Raw genomic sequence first — 17,432 nt, forward strand, 5'->3', positions numbered from 1 at the left:
GTTTTTCCTTTCTTTTCTCGCTCGTGATACCACCGTCTCTGCGTCTTTTTTTTTCTTTTTGGTCGATTGGCTCAGCTATGAGTTTGCTGAATCTGGCATGCATGGATGGAGATTGTGGCTCCGTCTCGCTTTATCGACTCTCTCAGGTCGCTACTACGAACTCCAATTCAATTTGGCTTCCCACGCACTCTTTCTTACTTTTTTCGACTCATAATTCTATGGTATTAAATAGAGAGCCGCCCTGGATCGGACATTTGAGCACTCACCCTCCGGCCCCATAGATTGAATCGCGGCCAATCATCCGCCACCTTCCCCACCTTCTTATCATCGATCTTCACCCACGTAGACTGACCCCAACTGTATGCGCTGTTCAAGATTGGCCTATCTCCTTATCGCCAACAGCGCGAGCGTGTACCACCTGCGGTGAAACGCTGGCACGTAGTCGAAATTTCCTCTGCGTCTAGTCTTTCGCAACTTCCGCCGGTCGCCGTCATGTCGGCCAAGCCTCGTATCGGCATTATCGGCGCGGGTCTATCAGGCTTACGCTGTGCCGATATCCTCATCCAGAGCGGCGCCCAGGTGACTATTCTGGAAGCTCGGGGTCGGATTGGTGGTCGAGTCAGTCTCTTTCTCTATGATACTAGGTCCCTCTAGATACGGATGGACATGCAAGCAAAAGCGTGCAATTTGGATGAGTATGCAAGCTAACCCGCCATCAGGTTCATCAAGAAGAGGTGGGTGGTCATCTCGTGGATCTGTAGGTGAAAAGAAGTTGGACACGACTTTCATCCTCGCGTCGTGCACCTGGGTGAATACTTTGCTCACTCGAGTATCAGGGGCTCCAACTGGATTCACGGTACCGGGTCGAATCCAATCACGGCCATCGCGGCCGCAACAAAGACAGTGGCATGCGATCCAGAGGGTCGAAATCTCATGATCACACGGGACGGACAAGTTCTAGACGAGTCCTCGACCACAAAAGCTTCGGATTTCACGTGGTCAACTATAGCGAGAGCCTTTGAATACAGCAACCAGCAGCGCGAGACGATCTCTCCCGAGCGCAGTCTCTATGATTTCTTCCAGGACCAGCTAGAGCAGACCACTTATTCTCCCGAGGAGAAAGAGATTTGTCTCGACGCTTGCAAGCTTTGGGGTGGTTATGTGGGTGATCCGATTGGACGTCAGAGTCTGAAGTTCTTTTGTCTGGAAGAATGCATCGATGGCAGTAAGTCGCTCTCATCTCGGGCAAGATCTCTCGGCTTGCATCGGATGGTGGACTGACGGAGGTCGACAGGCAATGACTTTGTCGCCTCGACATATAAGCGGATATTGGAATTTGTGTCACAGACCGCGCTTGCCAAGGCGGATATCAAGTTCAATCAGCCAGTCGTGGGTATCGAGACGCCGATTCGCAACGAGACGTCGATTCTTCAGCAGCAAATCAGTGTATTTACCGCATCTGGTGATCAGTACACTTTCGATGAGCTGATAGTCACATGCCCACTGGGCTGGCTGAAACAGAATACGGCAGCGTTCAGTCCTCCCCTGCCAAGTCGATTGCTCTCGGCGATTCAGAGTATTTCTTACGGCCGACTGGAGAAAGTCTACGTCACTTTCCCCCGGGCATTTTGGCATCGTGAATCCGGCCAAGATGCCGAGAACCGCAAAGCCGATCGTCCGACGCCCGGGGCAGTTTCCGCCATGAACCCAGTGTTTACCCAATTTCTCGAACCCGCATACGCCGACCACCCCGAAGGCATGGAATGGAATCAAGAGTGCCTTTCTCTGGCCGCGCTTCCCGCGCCTTGCAACCATCCCACCCTGCTATTCTACACCTACGGTCCATGCTCTACATATATCGTTGACCAAATCTCCTCTCTCGACCCCCAGTCTCCCGAGTATCGAGAAACATTGATCAAGTTCTTCCAACCCTTCTATTCCAAATTCCCCGGTTACGATCCCTCTTCATCAGACTGCGTTCCTACTGGCATACTGGCCACTCAATGGCAGAAAGATCCCTATTCAGGCAACGGGTCCTACTGCAACTTTCAAGTCGGACTCACCCAGGCCGACAAGGATATCGAGATCCTCCGTTCCGGTGCAGGCGCAGGATTCGAGCGAGGCTTGTGGTTTGCGGGCGAGCATACAGCGCCGTTTGTTGCTTTGGGGACGACGACTGGAGCTTACTGGAGCGGCGAGCGAGCGGCGATGCAGGTTTGTGAGAAGCTTGGATTGAGGCACGTTGGGGTGACTCCGGGGTCTTTGCGGGATGATTCTCTGCCTTCTGCCACACCTGCCAAGTGATATGATTTGAATATTTTACATGCGTGATCGCATGGGTAATGCCTCGGGGCTGGTCCATGGATACTTTATCACAACAGTATTGGATGTAGATTGAACGTTTCCTTTTGAAACCTTGGACTCGATGAAACGGGTCTGTATCGTAGCACATGACGAGAACTCCCCCCTTACTCTCCTAAAGTGCAATAGTACTTCCATAAGTAGTTTAGATCGGAACGCGTCAAAAAGACTCGGGGAGTTCTTCAGCCCCACTCACGTGGATCCCGGCCCATGCAGACGCGGGCTTGATGTGGGGTCTCACTCAACGCTTCCATCCAACCAGCTTCTCACCCTGGAAAAAACTATGACATGCTCAATTCTTATACCCATAATTGCTTCTGAAATTTCATCTGCTCCGGTGGCTCAAAAGGAATCATCTCGAGCACTCGGCCGGCTGGCCCAATGGCAAGGCGCTTGACTACGAATCAAGAGATTGCAGGTTCGACCCCTGCGTCGGTCAAAGTTTTTGGCATCCGTTGCCTCTCTCTCTGATGGACCTTGGAGCGCCCCGGTCCTTAGTGCCGCGTCAAGCGTACATACTGTCGTGAATCAACCAGCTTCATGGGTTATGAGTGTGTATACCTGGGAACGAACGTAATTATACAATTCTGTATACTACTAGGCAAATTGATAGTCACAAAGCAAAGGGAAAGAAAAGAACAGGCGGAGAAAAAAATGAAGGTAAGAGAAGGAGAATAGCAAGAAAAACTCAAAGTCCCTGAGCCTTCCAAACATTCCTCGCAATCCCCTCTAGGGCCGCAATCGGGATCGCCATGTCTGCCTCGGGTGGGAGTGGCGAACAGCACATGAGTTCCTCGAAAGTGATCGTGAAAGGCAACGTGTCTGGCGACGTGGTGATGGGTTGATTGACACCGCCTGGTGGCCGGGTGACCGTGATTGACTGCCGGGTTTCAAGCTGGCATTGTCGTCGACCGCTGCGGAGGTCCAGGGATGTAGGTGGTTGCTGAAGTACCAAGGATTCGAATACTATCTCCGCTACAGCGCGATTGATGAAGATAAGGATGACCACATTAACTTGGCCCGCAGAGTTCGTCAGCCACCAGGCAGCGTCCGCACGGAGTTTTCTTCTCGATTCAGACAATCCTACTTCGAGGACTACCGACGGCCAAATAGGATTTCGACCGGCAGGAACTTCTTCTGGGGACCATGAGCCGTCTGGCTCTTTGTAGCCTTGTGCTCCATATACCCTTGCTGATGCAGTTGGAGCAACAAGCTCTATTCTAGCTGTTTGGCAAGATATAGTAAAGAACCAGGCAAATGTCCCGGCAGCAGTGTGGTGAGCCAGCCCTAGTACAGTGACAATCAGAAGCCGGGTTGCGGCGTCGTACAATTGTCGGCAGCCCTTTCTGAACTTCTTCTCGGCGACATCTGGTGGGACATTGGTGAACTTTGCGTACGCAGTCACCAGACCAGGCTTGGCGTAAAGTGTCTCGAGTATTGCTCGTATTGATTTGACCGACGATCCGATCGCTTCCCTCTCACATTCAACGTCGAAACTGTCAAATTCGGGTCTTTCCATGGCGGGATCGACTGTGATATTAACGAGGCGGAGGGGGGTCAAGGAGTACAAGCCTCGAGGTGTTGCTTGCGGCCGTTTTGATCTGATCTCGGGCTATCACGTCAGTCTTCGTCAGACTAATAAAAATTTCATCAGTCATCCTTGGTCACCGAGTCATACTTCAGACGTCGTAAATCTAGCCTTGTCCAGAATGAAAATAAACAAGTTGGCAAAATCTGACAAACTGCAGAAGAGATCATGCAGAGTCGAACCCCCCATTGCAGCAGAATGGGAAGTAAACATAAGGAAAAACAGAGGACGAGGACACGGACACGAGAAGGAGCGACTTGCCCAACTTGGCGGGGCTTCAAGGCACACCGACCTCACTTGCCTCAATTACCATCTAGATGGTATCGACCTCGAATGGGAGTATCATTGCCACCAGCCCAACGGCCGGTGCGAATTCGGTGACGGGGGGAAGCCGGGTTCCTGCTCGCTGGTACAACGGGGAATCCTCACGTATGCAGAGATCAACCCGTGGGTAGGCAGATATGGTTGCGTGAAAAAAAACAGGGCAAATAATCCAGAAACACTTTCCCACGTCAATACGCATCGTACTCGAGGGCTCGTCAGAGTTGGAGTGGTATTAGAATAATTTGCATTTGTAATCTTCATCTCAAGAGAACCACTGGTACTCGCTAAGTAGACAGTAGAAAGTGCCCACTGGTGTAAAAAAAAGGATATGAGCCACCCCCGGAAGAAGGAAAGGGGGCTGCGCGAGGTTCGCGCCTATCACATGATAGATGTGACAAAATGACCGCTTGCAAGTTCGTCAAGAATGAGAGCGAGAGAGGGTAGTAGTAAAAGTGAAAATAAACCATTGCACAAGAGAGAGAGAAGAGAGAGAGAGAGGAGAGAGAGAGAGAGAGAGAGGGAGGGAGGGAGAGAGGGAGGGAGGGAGGGAGGGAGGGAGGGAGGGAGAAAGAACAAAAGAGGATGATGATGCAGTACATAACATGAATCATGTCAGCAAATCTCTTTTTTTTTGTGCAGATTGAAAATGAGGAAAGGCCAGGCCAAGCAGAAGTAATGGGAATGGCTGCGTTTTGACTTTGAATCCCTGATGGAGCCTTGGATATGGTATCTTTCTTCCCATCGATGTGACGAGATTTCGCATCGAGTAGTAGAGACCTTTTAATCGTAATGCCCCGTGCATACGGATCAGAGTCTTAGCGCCATGCCCCTTGGCTGAGGGAGAGAAGACCTTGGACGCAGTCCAGATCATCTTTTGGGCTGCTGCCCGAGGCACCGGCCATAAAAGCCGACACCTCAGCGCTCAGTTCAGGTTCTGCTTTCCCCGGGCCACTTGACGGCGGTTGACGGTTGCGTCTGCTGGTTGACGAGATGCCGAGACCAGCCCTGCGGTTGGCGTCACGCAACGCGGGTCGAGGGACCGCGGATGGATTGCGTCGTCGCACCGGTGGTGATCGGGTGCCGGGGACCCAGTTTTCCTTGTCGGAATCCCCGAGATCAAAGTCCATCTCTCCCTTCTTGCCAGGTTTGGAGGGGGTCTCTTTGAGGTTAGAGTATTGATAATGCATGCTCCGCTGACGCTCCGTCTCCAGTCTCCCGAGAGACGAGGTGGCTCGAGAGAGTTTTCGCCTCTTCTCGCCCATGGATTCGGAGATGGGGGTGCGCGCCGCATCTGCCAGAACCGAGGCCATGCTGTTGCGTTGTGAGGCACTGCGCACCAGCGAGCGCTGGCTGTGAGAGCGGAAGAGTCCCGGGGACGAGCCTAGGATTTTGTGAGAAGAGGTAGGAGTGGCGAGGGCACTGCGGGCATCCGTGTCAAAAGCAGTTTCCCAGTTTCGGGCATCGCGGGAACGACCGAACATGCGATCCCTCTCGGACGTGGCTGTCTGCGGCGTGGCCGGGAAGATGGCGCTGCTGCTGCGGCGCAGACCTGTGAATTTGGGCCGACGGACGGAGAACATGGCCACGCGATTCTTGGAAGGCGACGGTTCATTCTCGCCGCGAATCACGGCCTTGCCATCGGAGGACATGGCAATGCGCAGAGAGTGTCGACTATGAGGGGGCGATGGAGTCATCTCATCTTCCTTGCGCACCATCGCCTCTCCATCAAAGGAGAGCGAGAGGCGGAGAGACGGGGGGGACTTGATGGGAGTGGCGAGTGCATGGACGGCGGACCGATCGCGGGTCGTTTCCTCCCGCAGATCTGACGTTGACCGTTTCCGCTTGACGACCTTTTCAGATTCTTCCACCGGTCTCTCATGCGATGGACGTTGAGATTCTGCGCCCGGAAACTCTTCTTGCGTGGTGGGCGGAGTCTCCTCCACGACCTCTGTGGCGACGGTGGACTGTGTGCTTGGATTCACCGGGTCGAGATCACCCTTTTCTCCTTCCTCGTCGTCCTCATCTTCCACGATCGGATCCGAGTCGTCCGGGAGATGCAAGAGTCCATCGCTCCAACAGGACGGTCGAGAATCGTGGATCGTCTCCTGCCCTTCGACTTGCTCTGCCCCACTCGATGACCCCGGCTCCGCCGACGCGCGGTCATCACTTGTTGGATGATGAACCGATGAGGCCGACATGCTGGAGCGCGGTGCAAGCAACTCGTGTGGTTGCAGCGGTTTTGATTTCCGTCGGTCGTTTTGGCGGCGATTTTGAAACCAGATCTGCTCCATCCCAAAAGACGAGGAAGGGTAAGAAATGATTAGTCTGGCGGATGGCGGGAAAATTGTGGACGCTTCTCAAGTCTTGGCATCGCCTACCTGTACTTCCTTCTCGCCCAGCGAGACGCGATTCACAATTTGAGTGCGAGCAAGTTTATCGGGTTTGGGATTTTTTTGATATTCGGCTTCGAGAATAGCATGGTCCTCGGGGCTAAAGGGTCAAACCGCAGACGATTGTCCAGGAGTCAGCTGTTTTGGCCGCCTTCTTTTTGGGGGGGGGCGTTCCCGAAGACGCGTTGACGGCCCGCGGCTGTCTACTTGTAGATTTGCTCCACGCAGAACGATGAAAGAGAATCCGATCGACCACGTACCTTGTCCGACGACGTTTTTGTCGCGCGAGTAATTTGTTGTCCACTCGGGGCGGTAGATTTTGTGTGAGCGTCTTCTGCGAGTGCACCAAAAAGGCATAGGTCAGAGCACTCGAGTCGACGGCCGGCAGCGATGGCGAGGACGAGGCGGCCGCCATTGTAGGCTCCGGGTCGGACATTGCTCTCAAGAAGAGCAGGCGAGCATCAAGTTCATAAATGGTTTCACGGGGTGATTGATGGACTGGATGATGAAATGAGTCAAAAGGTGGGATGGAAGCATGCAGAAAAGATGAAAGGGCAAGCACCGCGATCACGAGTGAAAGAGGCTGGAGTCGAAGCGAGCATGTAAAAGAGGGCCGTGAGAATCGCGTCGCGATGTGGACGCGGGAGTGTAGTTAGAACGTGGCCCGCGCTAGTTTCGACGTGCCCCCGTCAAGTACCCAATACTTGTATTGTGATCTCTCCTTCCCTTTCTTTTCTCTCTCTCTCTCTCTCTCTCTAAACGTGACTTTCGCTCTCGGTCTAGTAGCTTTTGTGGAATTTTACTCGATAGCTTATTTCATCCTTTAGGGTAAATTCATTTTCAAGTCTGGGGTCTAGAGCGTGTCTCGTAAATTTGGACTTATTGACTGCTGCAGTCGAGACGCGCTCTTACGACCTCCTCCCAGGAAGCTAATCCAGTACTACAGTACCTGCCATGCACTCTTCAAGTCGACTGATCATTGAGAATCCCCACTTTCCAAGGCCGTCTGGAATGACGGACGGGGGCCCTCGCGTGTCCGCACGTGTGAGGAGAATGCATGCGCTTTCTGGAGAATTCCAGGCAAAAATGTTCCGATGGCTTGTCCTTCACAGGGTCTAGCCATTTCGTCTTGACGTCCCGATCCGTGAATCTACGAGGGGACCAGTTGAAGGCCTTTGCAAACGCAAAATGAGACTCCCGGTTCGACCTTGTCGAGATCAATTGATTCGAATTGGCGAGGCAAAGTCCAAGAGCGGACCTGGTTCCGGATGATCTTCGCCCAAACGCGCCGTGACACGTCCTCACGTGACGCGCCCGGGACTGCCGCTCGCGGCGATGGACCCGTTTCCTTGGCGGCTGGACCGCGACGGGGTCCATCAAGGATCAAGGAACTCGTGTTTGTCCTCAAGGGACCAGTATCGTCGTATTTTAGAGACCTCTGGACATTGGCGACACGCTGGTTATGATCAAACTGATACAACCTAACGATGGTCCGTCGTTCCACGCGACAGACGAATAAACCGCCATGGTCACTTGGCATCCTTCTAGCAATGGACGTGAAAAGTGAAGTCCCTTTGATCTCTATGCATTACATGTCGAAGACTCCAAGGACAGCCCATATGACAGTGGTAATAACCTTGTTCAAGTAGGTGAGCAATGCTACATGCAGGCTGCCGAAAAGCCGGACATCACCGAGGAGCCTGATCAAGTCGCCTGGTGGTGCACATAAGATTGATCTAGGGCAGGTATCTGGACCCGTCCGCTGAGCTGGCGTTGTCTTTCAAGTGTCGGGTGTGCCAAAAAAAAAATATCCCCACTAAAAGGCTACCACAAGCAGGGCGATCATGGGGAACTGGACCCTTCTTCGACGATTTCCCATGATATTCAGGCTCCCTCGCTGCCTCCCAGACTGCATGTCGACCGTGAGCGAGCAGCAATCTGTTGGACTCAAGTTCCCTCGACGAGGCGGGGTGTTTTTCCTTCCTACGGAAGGATAGCCCGACGCGCGGCACTTGATCAAGCCTGGCGGGATCGTCCCGAAGGGCTCATCCGCGGGAACGAGGGGCGTGTGCTGACCAGTATACAACCTTTACAGACCGTTGGACACGCGCAAGGTGATCCAGAGATGACGGGTGTCCGCCATTATTCATGCATTCGTGGTGTACCCTTGACATTTTCATCGGACCAAGACACCGTGAGAGTCCTCTCTCAACTCTCAAGTCATTCTCAGCCCAGTCATCAATTTTCTCACCGTGGCTGTAAGTTGCCGTCCAAATGTCATCTTCCTTTGCTGGACTTTCCAATGGGTTGTGACAGTCCCAGGGTTGCAAGGAATCGGCCAACGTTGTCTGTCGCAAGGGATGTTCTTGGAAAGTTCACGAAGCCGGTTCTCGCTCTCCCCCTCGAATGAGTGGGCAGGCGGTGAGAAGCAATTACACAGCTTGATGCGAGTGGACGATTGGCCTGAGTCAGAACAGAAGCTCGGTGGTGCCTGCTTGATAGTACGCAAGATGGATGGGCACCCGTCTCCAGAAAGAGACTTGTCGACTATCTTGTCTGTCCGCCCGCAGCGAGAGAAGACAGAGATGAGCAAAGAAAGCAGATTGGGGAAAGAGTGGGGAGCTCTTGGCTGTGCGGAGCCCCAGCGGGGTACCTTCGACAGGCACGTGATCTTTGAGGGACAAGGAATCCACAATCAGAATAACCTTAAGTACCTACTTTCATGCTCAATGACAGAACATCCTACACACACACACACTCTCTCTCTCTCTCTCTCTCTCTCTCTCTCTCTCTCTCTCTCTCTCTCTCTCTCTCTCTCTCTCATGGAGTATTAGTGTGATAGCAGCCAGTGGTCATAGTGCATATGACAGCAAGGTACCTTGGACTCATCACCCTCTGCACCACCCCGTATAGCGCATGTCACATTACGTAGATACCTGCGAGTGTCGACTGTCCGGACGTATCCACTACAGTACCAGGGCTCCCGGTGCATGACACTTATGAATAATAGCCAGTGCGGAGTCTCATCCTTCGAGGGTCGGAGCTCATTCTCATTCTCAATCTCAATCTCAGTCGTGCCATCGGTGGCTCCCTCACGCCTGAGTCTAAATCACACTCGACAGTCTCCGTCTCCGGGTAGATCACATCACCATGGCCTGTTGAACATCCCCCCGTCCGGGTGCATCATCATTTGATGAATGCAATGGAGGTGATGGGCGTGGTGAATCATGGCAGCCTGGGAGCGACCGGTTCCACGAACAAGCATTCTGGGGGGGGGAGTAGACGTGAACCATGTCTCCTCTACGAAGCTGAAAAGGATTTGGAGTTGGGGGGGGGCTTATCGAGCCAGTGAGGGGAATCGAGGGAAGAATGCACGGGATCAGACTGTCATATGATCTGCGCCCGTCTTGGGTCGAGCTGCGAGTCTGTTCACCCGTGAAACTCTATTCCCCGCCTTCGACAGGTAACAGACCCCCCCCCCCCCGAAAATCATACACGCCAAAAAAAAAGAGGCAAAAAGAGGAGAAGAGATCAGAACAAAAGGTGCAATCCAGCCGACCAACGTACAGCCCTCAGCCTGAGCTGGACGTTGTACATACCGAGACACGAGCGCTCTTCTCTCCCCGCCGCAATTCTCGCCCAGTCTGGCCCATCCCTGCCGGCTGCCAGCATCTTACACACACACACTCTCTCTCTCTCTTCCATTGGTCACTGCACCACAAAAGAACCTCGAGCCGGCAGTATCAAGGGAAAAAGAGGAAAGAGTTGGACCTGAATCTCCTGGAGGGCATTGCATAGAGGTTCTGCTCCAGTCTTCAAGCTTCCAGTTCCCCATATTACCAGGTCGATCCATTAGCTTCAGTCTGGCTCGTCAATAAGAATCTACTTACCCGGACTGTGGTCTCCACAGTCCACTTGTCATCCTGTCACGCAGTCACACAGACTCAAGCTCTTTCTCCACCTCCCCCTTGGGTACTCAAGGGTCGATCATCAGTCCTGTCTCTTCCTGAGCTGAGACGCCTGGGCAGGTACTTTTGGAAAAGAAAAAGAGAAAGAAAAAGAAAAGAAAACCAGAGAACCAAATCAAATAAGATCCACTATCAGCCCGTCGGCTGCCCTCTTGCGGAGACCCAGTCTGCCTTTGACAGGCAAAGAGAGACAGTGGTCGCACGCACACACACCCACCCTTCGATTCCGCTATTAACTCCTAGACGGACATCTTTACAGACGGTCATCGATCTCTCTCTCTCTCCTCTCTCCTCCTTCGTGTGCTTGTTTTGTTTTTGTACACTACGGCCATCAACTCTCTATTCGCCTACTTCCTCGGCGTACCGCGAATGATCAAAGCAAGAATACTCTTACGCACGCGGTCATCAATTACAGAATTCATAAAAAGGGTGCATAGGAAAGATGGCGGGGGATCAGAGCTTAAAAAACACCCATATGGCCATCGTCCTGGGAATTGGCCTGGGAGTGGTGGTGCTGATCATTGCAAGTCTACTGTAAGTCACCGGTCAGCTCCCCCCCTTCAAGACGCCGCCTCTCTGCTTGGGCCGCGACGACCTGCTTCCATCTTTGCCTTCTTTCCATGGTCCCCGACGGATACAGACCCTCTATTCTATGGGCCATCGAGTGTGATACTCAACCCGCGATTTAGTTTAACCGTCTTCATCAACCGACGAGATCGTCGGACCTTCCTGCAGTCCTCAAAGAACGCAGACGAGCGACTTCGGAGTCTAGATGCGGTCTCGCCCACTCGAACCCTGGAGGAATGGTGGACGATCACAAAGGGGAGCCTCGGTCTCTCCGAAGCAGTGGATGGTCATTTCGTTTGGTGAGACATTATGGTTCCGGTGTGAATGTTGAGGTGGACGAAAAAAAAAGGAAGAGAACGAGGCAGAGAGACTCAAGGCTAATCAATACGAAACAGTGCCGTCTGTCTCGATGAAGTAAGTCGCACGGAACAAATTCGCGAACTGCAATGCCGGCACGTCTTTCACCGAGAGTGTCTGGAAACCTGGTATCTGGGAGACCATTTCAATTGCCCGCTGTGTCATCATGAGTATTATGTGCCCAAAAACACTCGACGACTGGATTATGTGTGGATGGTATGATGTGAGAAAGGACATAAACATCGCCTGCACAAAACCCGGGGACTCGGTGAACGGAAAACTGTTGAGATCCAGCTGCTTTTTTTTTGGCCTGTTGGTAATCGAATTTCGTGCCTGTCATGACTGTTCCATGATCCTCCCCCAGAGATACTGTCGACGAATGCATGAATTAATGATTTCATGAACCAAGGGAATCCCGACAGAGATAAAGTCATCATCATATCACCCGCGGGTCATCTGTCCGACTGATCATCGAGAGGCTCAAGGGAAGTATTCCGAGTTGAAATCCCAGCTGTTGTAATTGGACCAGTTCAAGAAGCTGGACAGCTCCGTGGTCACGTCGTGCATGGCTTCCGCGTGAACAGGCTGCGGGTCAAGAACTTGGTCCAAGATGCGCGAGAGATTCTTCTCGGCCTCTTTGCAAGTGCGGTAGTTGCCATGGCCCGGGCGCGCCACCCAGGAAAGCATCGAGACAAAGACACTCAGATTTCGAATCAGCTCGGCTCGAGGCAGCACAACGCTGTGTGGACCGGGTTGGTGAGATTGGTGTAAAAGTTCTAGCAGAAGTACACCGGAGCTAGGAACTCCATATGTCAGGGCCTGAGGACGTCCACAAATTAGCTATTGAGTCGCATGGGGTTTCAAGAAAGAGAAAAACATAAAAATAAATATGCGAGCTTGGGGGGAGGGGGTGCAGGGGATGAAGGGTTCCTACAATCCACGAATAGTGCCGGTCGAGGTCCACCATCGCACTGCGTCTCGTCGTCATGCTGTTCACCATGCTCAAGACCTGACGCGAAATATCACACAGGGCCTCTTGGCCGGTATTAGTGTGTTTGATCAGAGCGCGCTGAATGAGAAAGCACGTGTATAGATAGTTGAGGTAAAGATAGAGAATGGTCAGCCACCCATTATGGTCAACGCTATCTGCTGAGTTTCGGTCATAGCGGAGATGATCAGGGGTCGATTCCCACACGGCGCGCACACCTTCGAGGATATCGCTGCTCAGGCCGGGGTGTGAGTGAATGGCCAATGAAAGTAGGGCGGATGAGAAAAAAGGAAAAGGGGGGGGGGGGGCCAGGATGAGCTACTTACTTGCACTTTCGAACCAGATCTTGTCCCTGGCGACAGCCCAATGCAATTTCCAAAGTCTGGTCCCGATAGACCGATAGCTGAAAGCGAATGCGTCCCATCGACATTCGGTTTCGTGTCGCGCTTGTACTCCAGCCGGCGCTGTCAAGTTCCGAAATTGCTTGGTTGAGCTTCTCGCCACCAGCAACCAGGTCTTCATCACTGAGGTCCAGTGGAGGAGTCAATGTGCAATAACGATAATTCAGCAGAGGCGGGCGGCCGAGAAACGTGGCGAGGGTTTTGTCCATGTAGAAGGCGGATGTGAAGCAGCACCGCCGCCATTGCTTGAGGAAGAATGGATAGTCGTCTGAGTTCTCGGTATCGACGTGCAAGCCCGCAGCATAGATGGTAGCAGTGAGGTCGCCCAGTCGACGCCATGCTTGGTAACCTGAGAAAGAAAGGGTCAGTATGACTGGAGAAGAGAACGAAGACTGCGAGCAATCCCGTGCAATGTCAACAGGAAAAAAAAAACGTACTGGAATCTCCATACAGCTGCGTTCGCAGCATCACATCGTTGTATTGCAGACAAGCTAGTATCTCGTTTGCCATGGATGCCTGGTCACAGAAATTCAGACAAATCGTGCTCGCCAGCGTCAACTGTTCCAACAGCCGTTCCTTGGCCCCGAGATCACCTCCCTCCGCGACCAGAGGATCATTGTCCGGCGTGACCACCACCTGCTGCCCGCACAAACTGAAGATATTCCCTAGAGCTTCCCAGCGGAAATTGCGCCCCGTGAAAGAAGCACAATATTCCTCCGCGGTAATTGTCGAATGGGTCGTTAACGCCCGGGAAGAATTCTGACAAATCTGAGTGGCCAGATTCTGCAATTGCGGAATCAAGTCATTCGAATTGAACCCGCTGAATATCTCGTCGATCGAGTCCAGCATGGCATCCACGACCATCTTCGGCACGACCACGTTGCAGGATCGATTGTAGAATATCTCGATCAGACGGCGACGAAGCTTCAGGTTATGCAAGAAGAGCAGGACCTCGGCTCCGGACTGGACCCGATCCGGTTCGACCACCAGCACCGGAAGAGGTTCGGCGTTTTCGCCTTGTTCAAATGCAATTTCATTGCGATGCTCGGCCAGCACTGCCGTGAAGCTCGTAGAGCCCATGTATCCCGGTAATGCCGACGGCATTTCCAAGGGAGCATACAACCGTCCACCCTGTAATGACCCAGAGCCAGGACTCGATGCACTAGCCAGAAAAGTCAGATCTAACCCTGCAAAATCGGAAACTCGACATAAATCGCTACGATGGTCATGACCCCTGTATTCGGATCATGGGTTCTGGGGGCTACTGTAGTAGCAGGACTTGGTACTAGGTACTGGTAGTAGGTAGGTGCTTACTTGGATGTTGGCTGACTCGTCAGTCTTTTCGCAGGCACAAGACTAGGCCTTGAAGTGGTGATGTTATTATCCGATGCTCTTCGACGAGTCATCGGTGCAGGATGATAGAAACATCGGTCGTCGATCCTCTTTGCGATACAGCGACGGCATACGGGCCGCTCATGGTCGCAGCGCTGCTTCGCTCGCCGACACGGTTCGCAGGACTGCAGCGTCCCATTTCGACGAGTAGTGGGCGATCGTGACCGACGGTCATCGACGCGACTCATCATGCCACACCCGTGAGGAAGTTTTCCTGTGCTTTATTCGCACGGGTAAAGTTTAGGCACCTCTCCGGGGATGGAGATGATTACCGTGTTGGTGGCTTGCGCCGAGGCAAAACGGCACCCACCGTGCTAGCGACGAGAGTGAACTAAGCATTGAAGGCCTGATCGTTCAGGCTTATAATTGGTCTGATGTCGCGGAAATGGAAGGACGAGTCTTGGTTGTTTTTGCAATTGGTTTCAGACCCCAGAAGTGATACCTTAGCAATCTATGATTTTATTAATGTAGACAAGAATTCGCACGTCTTTGTCCATCGTTATTGACCGCCACTTGTGCGTTTCAGATCCTTCAATGCCGCCCCGCCGCGCAACTTTTGCCTGAGGCCGGGCCTAAATGTCCATCTGCTTCGAGGGAGTTTGGAGCCGCATCGAGGCACTCGCATTTGGGAATTCTTTTGAAATCTTTCAATCAAATCACTTGCCTCTTCTCCAAGAAATGAGAATTATCAACTTGATACTGTTTCTCATACCTCTTTCAGATTACCCCGTCGTGTTGTGTTGCGTGACTTTGGAACTTGAATGATAGTCCCCTCCCCAGGAACACAAGCGAAGACTCAGACTACAGTCAATTCTATCCTCCAGGGATTTGATCTTCAAATAGAACAGATTGTACTTCAGCCAATACCTAGAGCCTGAGCACCCGCTAGGTAGACAAAGGCAGCAACTGGGTGCGCACTCTACAGCTACTATTTCCGGTACTCGTGTCTCAAGCTCATTTCATCGCGGCTTTGATGACAATGCAGTAGAAGCCAGCAGGTCTCTAGGCTAATTTTAGTTCCATTGCAACAATGGTGACAATAGCCACAATGGCCATTTTTCAAGCTGCCAATTTTGTAGCCTTTCATTGTCCTACCTTTGTCAAAAGGGTATAGATTTTGATACGAGCAGTGGGGAACTCTGGGTATAAAGCCTTTGCGGTCGACGTCCAACTATTTCCTCCATCAACGCCATATTCAGTCAAGTCCCATTCGCGGTCGGTCAAGCGCCGAAGAGAGCATTGTTCAGCCGGGTTATCCCAACCTTACCCGAAGCCCGATTTAACACCAGCACTACAGCGCCTTAAGTTCTTACTAGTTCTCTGTTATACAACTCAAGTCGAAGCTCATCCGAGAGGCTCAGAGGCTCATTAGGGTCATGACTCCCCAGGACGCTTCATGTGAGCAAACCGGTAAGCATGCAACTCACTGTGTCCCAGGGCCGCCTTCTAGATCTCTTCGAAGGATCTCCGCTCCCAAATTTTTCATTGCGGATCTTGACTCTTCAAGTTCGTCGAATTCCACCTCTCCGGATGCCTCGTGGACCGAGGATGAAAGCAAGACACTGATTATTGACACCCCAGCTAATGCACGCAAGGTTTCCAGCGTCTTCAGCGAAATGGATCAGTCATATACTGGGCTCGCAGATGGAGAAGCAAATGAAGAAAATGCTGGAAAAGGTAAATGTTCTTCCTTCGCGTACGCTGACATGATACAGAATTATCAATCGGAACAAAACACGGGGATACGCTTGCTAGTTTGGATCTGCGACCCAGCCGCAGAGTGTCCAATCCAAGCCACCTCATTGTCGTGGTCTCATCTCCAAGAGGATCAATGGGATATCAGTCAGCAACTGGAAGGGCTTCCGACGGTCTATTTGGGCTCGAATTTTCTGCCAGACGACTTACCAGGCATCCATACATCATCTGCCACAGCGCACTCGTATAGATGGACCGCCATCTTCAAGTACCCTCCCACTCAACCGTTCAACTCATGCCGATGGATCGGTCGCACGGCAGAGGGTGTGATCTTTCTCGAGGAAATCAGTCGTCCCGAAAGGCACGGATACCCGTTCATGTCCGAAATTACCAAAGCAATCTATCAGAGGGACTTTGACCTCGACGGGCTCAGGTATGTTTTAATTTCTCACGTGGCTAATTCCATCACGCGAGGCTTTCTTATAGATCTTTTACCATGCTCGAATACTCAACACCCGCAAGTATGGGAGACCGACACTCCAGAGTTCCAGATCTTGATTGGAACACCGTTAGGCAAGGTCGTAGCGCATCTGATTTTGAACGCCTTTCCCCGTGGGACTCGGCGGATAGCTCGAATGTTAGTGTGGTTCGATTCCAATACCTGGCCGCATTTGAGATTTGATATTGAGAGATGTTGACAAACGGGCCGATACAGGTGGTCACCCTGGTTCCACGGCACTTGTTTGTTATTGTTGGGATGCAGCAACATGATTCAACGACTGAGTCGATCGAGCATGCTGTGCCCTTGCGCCTGAGTCTAAATTTAGTCTTGTCAATGAGATTGGATAAGAATACGTTGCCCTTTTTTGCTTGGGTTTTCAAAAAGGTAAAAGGCAATCCCGTGGCCTTGAATGCACCTCGGGAGGCCCCGTGAGGGCCACTGGAGGGCAAAAAGAAAGTTGAGTGATAAGAGTGAGATTCGAACTCACGCCCCGTAAACGAGATCAGGAATTTATGCTAAGGTGGACCTTAACCTGACGCCTTAGACCAACTCGGCCATCTTACCAACTTCGTTGAATGAAGTATGAATATTTTGAAATATAATCTTAAATTTGACGTCGGCACATGCCAGACCTGTCTTTACTTGGCCAGTCAGCCCATCCTTTTCTGGAAAGTCCAGGCTCGTAAGGTCTGCGAATGTGCTCCTATTCTCAAAATTTGTCATCCATAATTTGTTCGGTATCGAGTATAATGCAAAGCCACAATTCAATTTACAGCGTCACTACCAACTGTATTACTTTGGTGAGGGTTGACGCCTCAAGAAATGCCGACCAGGGAGCCAGCTGCTGCCAGTCCAACCTGACAACATAGCCCGTGTAATAAATATTCAGACGGCCGACC

The 17,432-nt window shown here is 52.1% G+C and overlaps 7 protein-coding genes and 2 non-coding genes across 9 annotated transcripts; 4 read left to right on the top strand and 5 right to left on the bottom strand.

Annotated features, from left to right (window-relative positions):
• Window positions 1-492: 492 nt before the first annotated feature.
• On the top strand, window positions 493-2,304 carry POX_b02999 (uncharacterized protein; the record flags this gene model as incomplete). The annotated part of the gene is made up of 4 exons (XM_050111906.1): window positions 493-618; window positions 720-757; window positions 837-1,225; window positions 1,295-2,304. 4 exons carry the CDS (start codon window positions 493-495, stop codon window positions 2,302-2,304), a joined length of 1,563 nt encoding a protein of 520 aa, XP_049972252.1.
• A 424-nt stretch (window positions 2,305-2,728) lies between these two features.
• POX_tR043 lies at window positions 2,729-2,800 on the top strand. The gene has a single exon. It is a non-coding gene; the product is annotated as a tRNA-Arg (tRNA).
• A 249-nt stretch (window positions 2,801-3,049) lies between these two features.
• Window positions 3,050-3,880, bottom strand: POX_b03000 (uncharacterized protein; the record flags this gene model as incomplete). Its single annotated transcript, XM_050111907.1, has 1 exon — window positions 3,050-3,880. The coding sequence occupies one exon, from the start codon at window positions 3,878-3,880 to the stop codon at window positions 3,050-3,052; it is 831 nt and encodes a 276-aa protein (XP_049972253.1).
• Window positions 3,881-5,088: 1,208 nt separating this feature from the next.
• On the bottom strand, window positions 5,089-7,099 carry POX_b03001 (uncharacterized protein; the record flags this gene model as incomplete). The annotated part of the gene is made up of 3 exons (XM_050111908.1): window positions 5,089-6,555; window positions 6,652-6,763; window positions 6,924-7,099. 3 exons carry the CDS (start codon window positions 7,097-7,099, stop codon window positions 5,089-5,091), a joined length of 1,755 nt encoding a protein of 584 aa, XP_049972254.1.
• A 714-nt stretch (window positions 7,100-7,813) lies between these two features.
• Window positions 7,814-8,203, bottom strand: POX_b03002 (uncharacterized protein; the record flags this gene model as incomplete). Its single annotated transcript, XM_050111909.1, has 1 exon — window positions 7,814-8,203. The coding sequence occupies one exon, from the start codon at window positions 8,201-8,203 to the stop codon at window positions 7,814-7,816; it is 390 nt and encodes a 129-aa protein (XP_049972255.1).
• A 2,903-nt stretch (window positions 8,204-11,106) lies between these two features.
• POX_b03003 (uncharacterized protein) lies at window positions 11,107-11,501 on the top strand (the record flags this gene model as incomplete). Its single annotated transcript, XM_050111910.1, has 2 exons — window positions 11,107-11,165; window positions 11,321-11,501. 2 exons carry the CDS (start codon window positions 11,107-11,109, stop codon window positions 11,499-11,501), a joined length of 240 nt encoding a protein of 79 aa, XP_049972256.1.
• Window positions 11,502-12,035: 534 nt separating this feature from the next.
• On the bottom strand, window positions 12,036-14,475 carry POX_b03004 (uncharacterized protein; the record flags this gene model as incomplete). Its single annotated transcript, XM_050111911.1, has 5 exons — window positions 12,036-12,374; window positions 12,490-12,775; window positions 12,870-13,293; window positions 13,382-14,106; window positions 14,411-14,475. 5 exons carry the CDS (start codon window positions 14,473-14,475, stop codon window positions 12,036-12,038), a joined length of 1,839 nt encoding a protein of 612 aa, XP_049972257.1.
• Window positions 14,476-15,712: 1,237 nt separating this feature from the next.
• On the top strand, window positions 15,713-16,713 carry POX_b03005 (uncharacterized protein; the record flags this gene model as incomplete). Its single annotated transcript, XM_050111912.1, has 2 exons — window positions 15,713-16,464; window positions 16,518-16,713. 2 exons carry the CDS (start codon window positions 15,713-15,715, stop codon window positions 16,711-16,713), a joined length of 948 nt encoding a protein of 315 aa, XP_049972258.1.
• Window positions 16,714-16,995: 282 nt separating this feature from the next.
• On the bottom strand, window positions 16,996-17,097 carry POX_tR054. The gene has a single exon. It is a non-coding gene; the product is annotated as a tRNA-Leu (tRNA).
• Between the last annotated feature and the right edge of the window lie 335 nt (window positions 17,098-17,432).

This window comes from Penicillium oxalicum, chromosome II (assembly GCF_001723175.1).
Source record: "Penicillium oxalicum strain HP7-1 chromosome II, whole genome shotgun sequence".
Classification (NCBI taxonomy): Eukaryota; Fungi; Ascomycota; class Eurotiomycetes; order Eurotiales; family Aspergillaceae; genus Penicillium; species Penicillium oxalicum.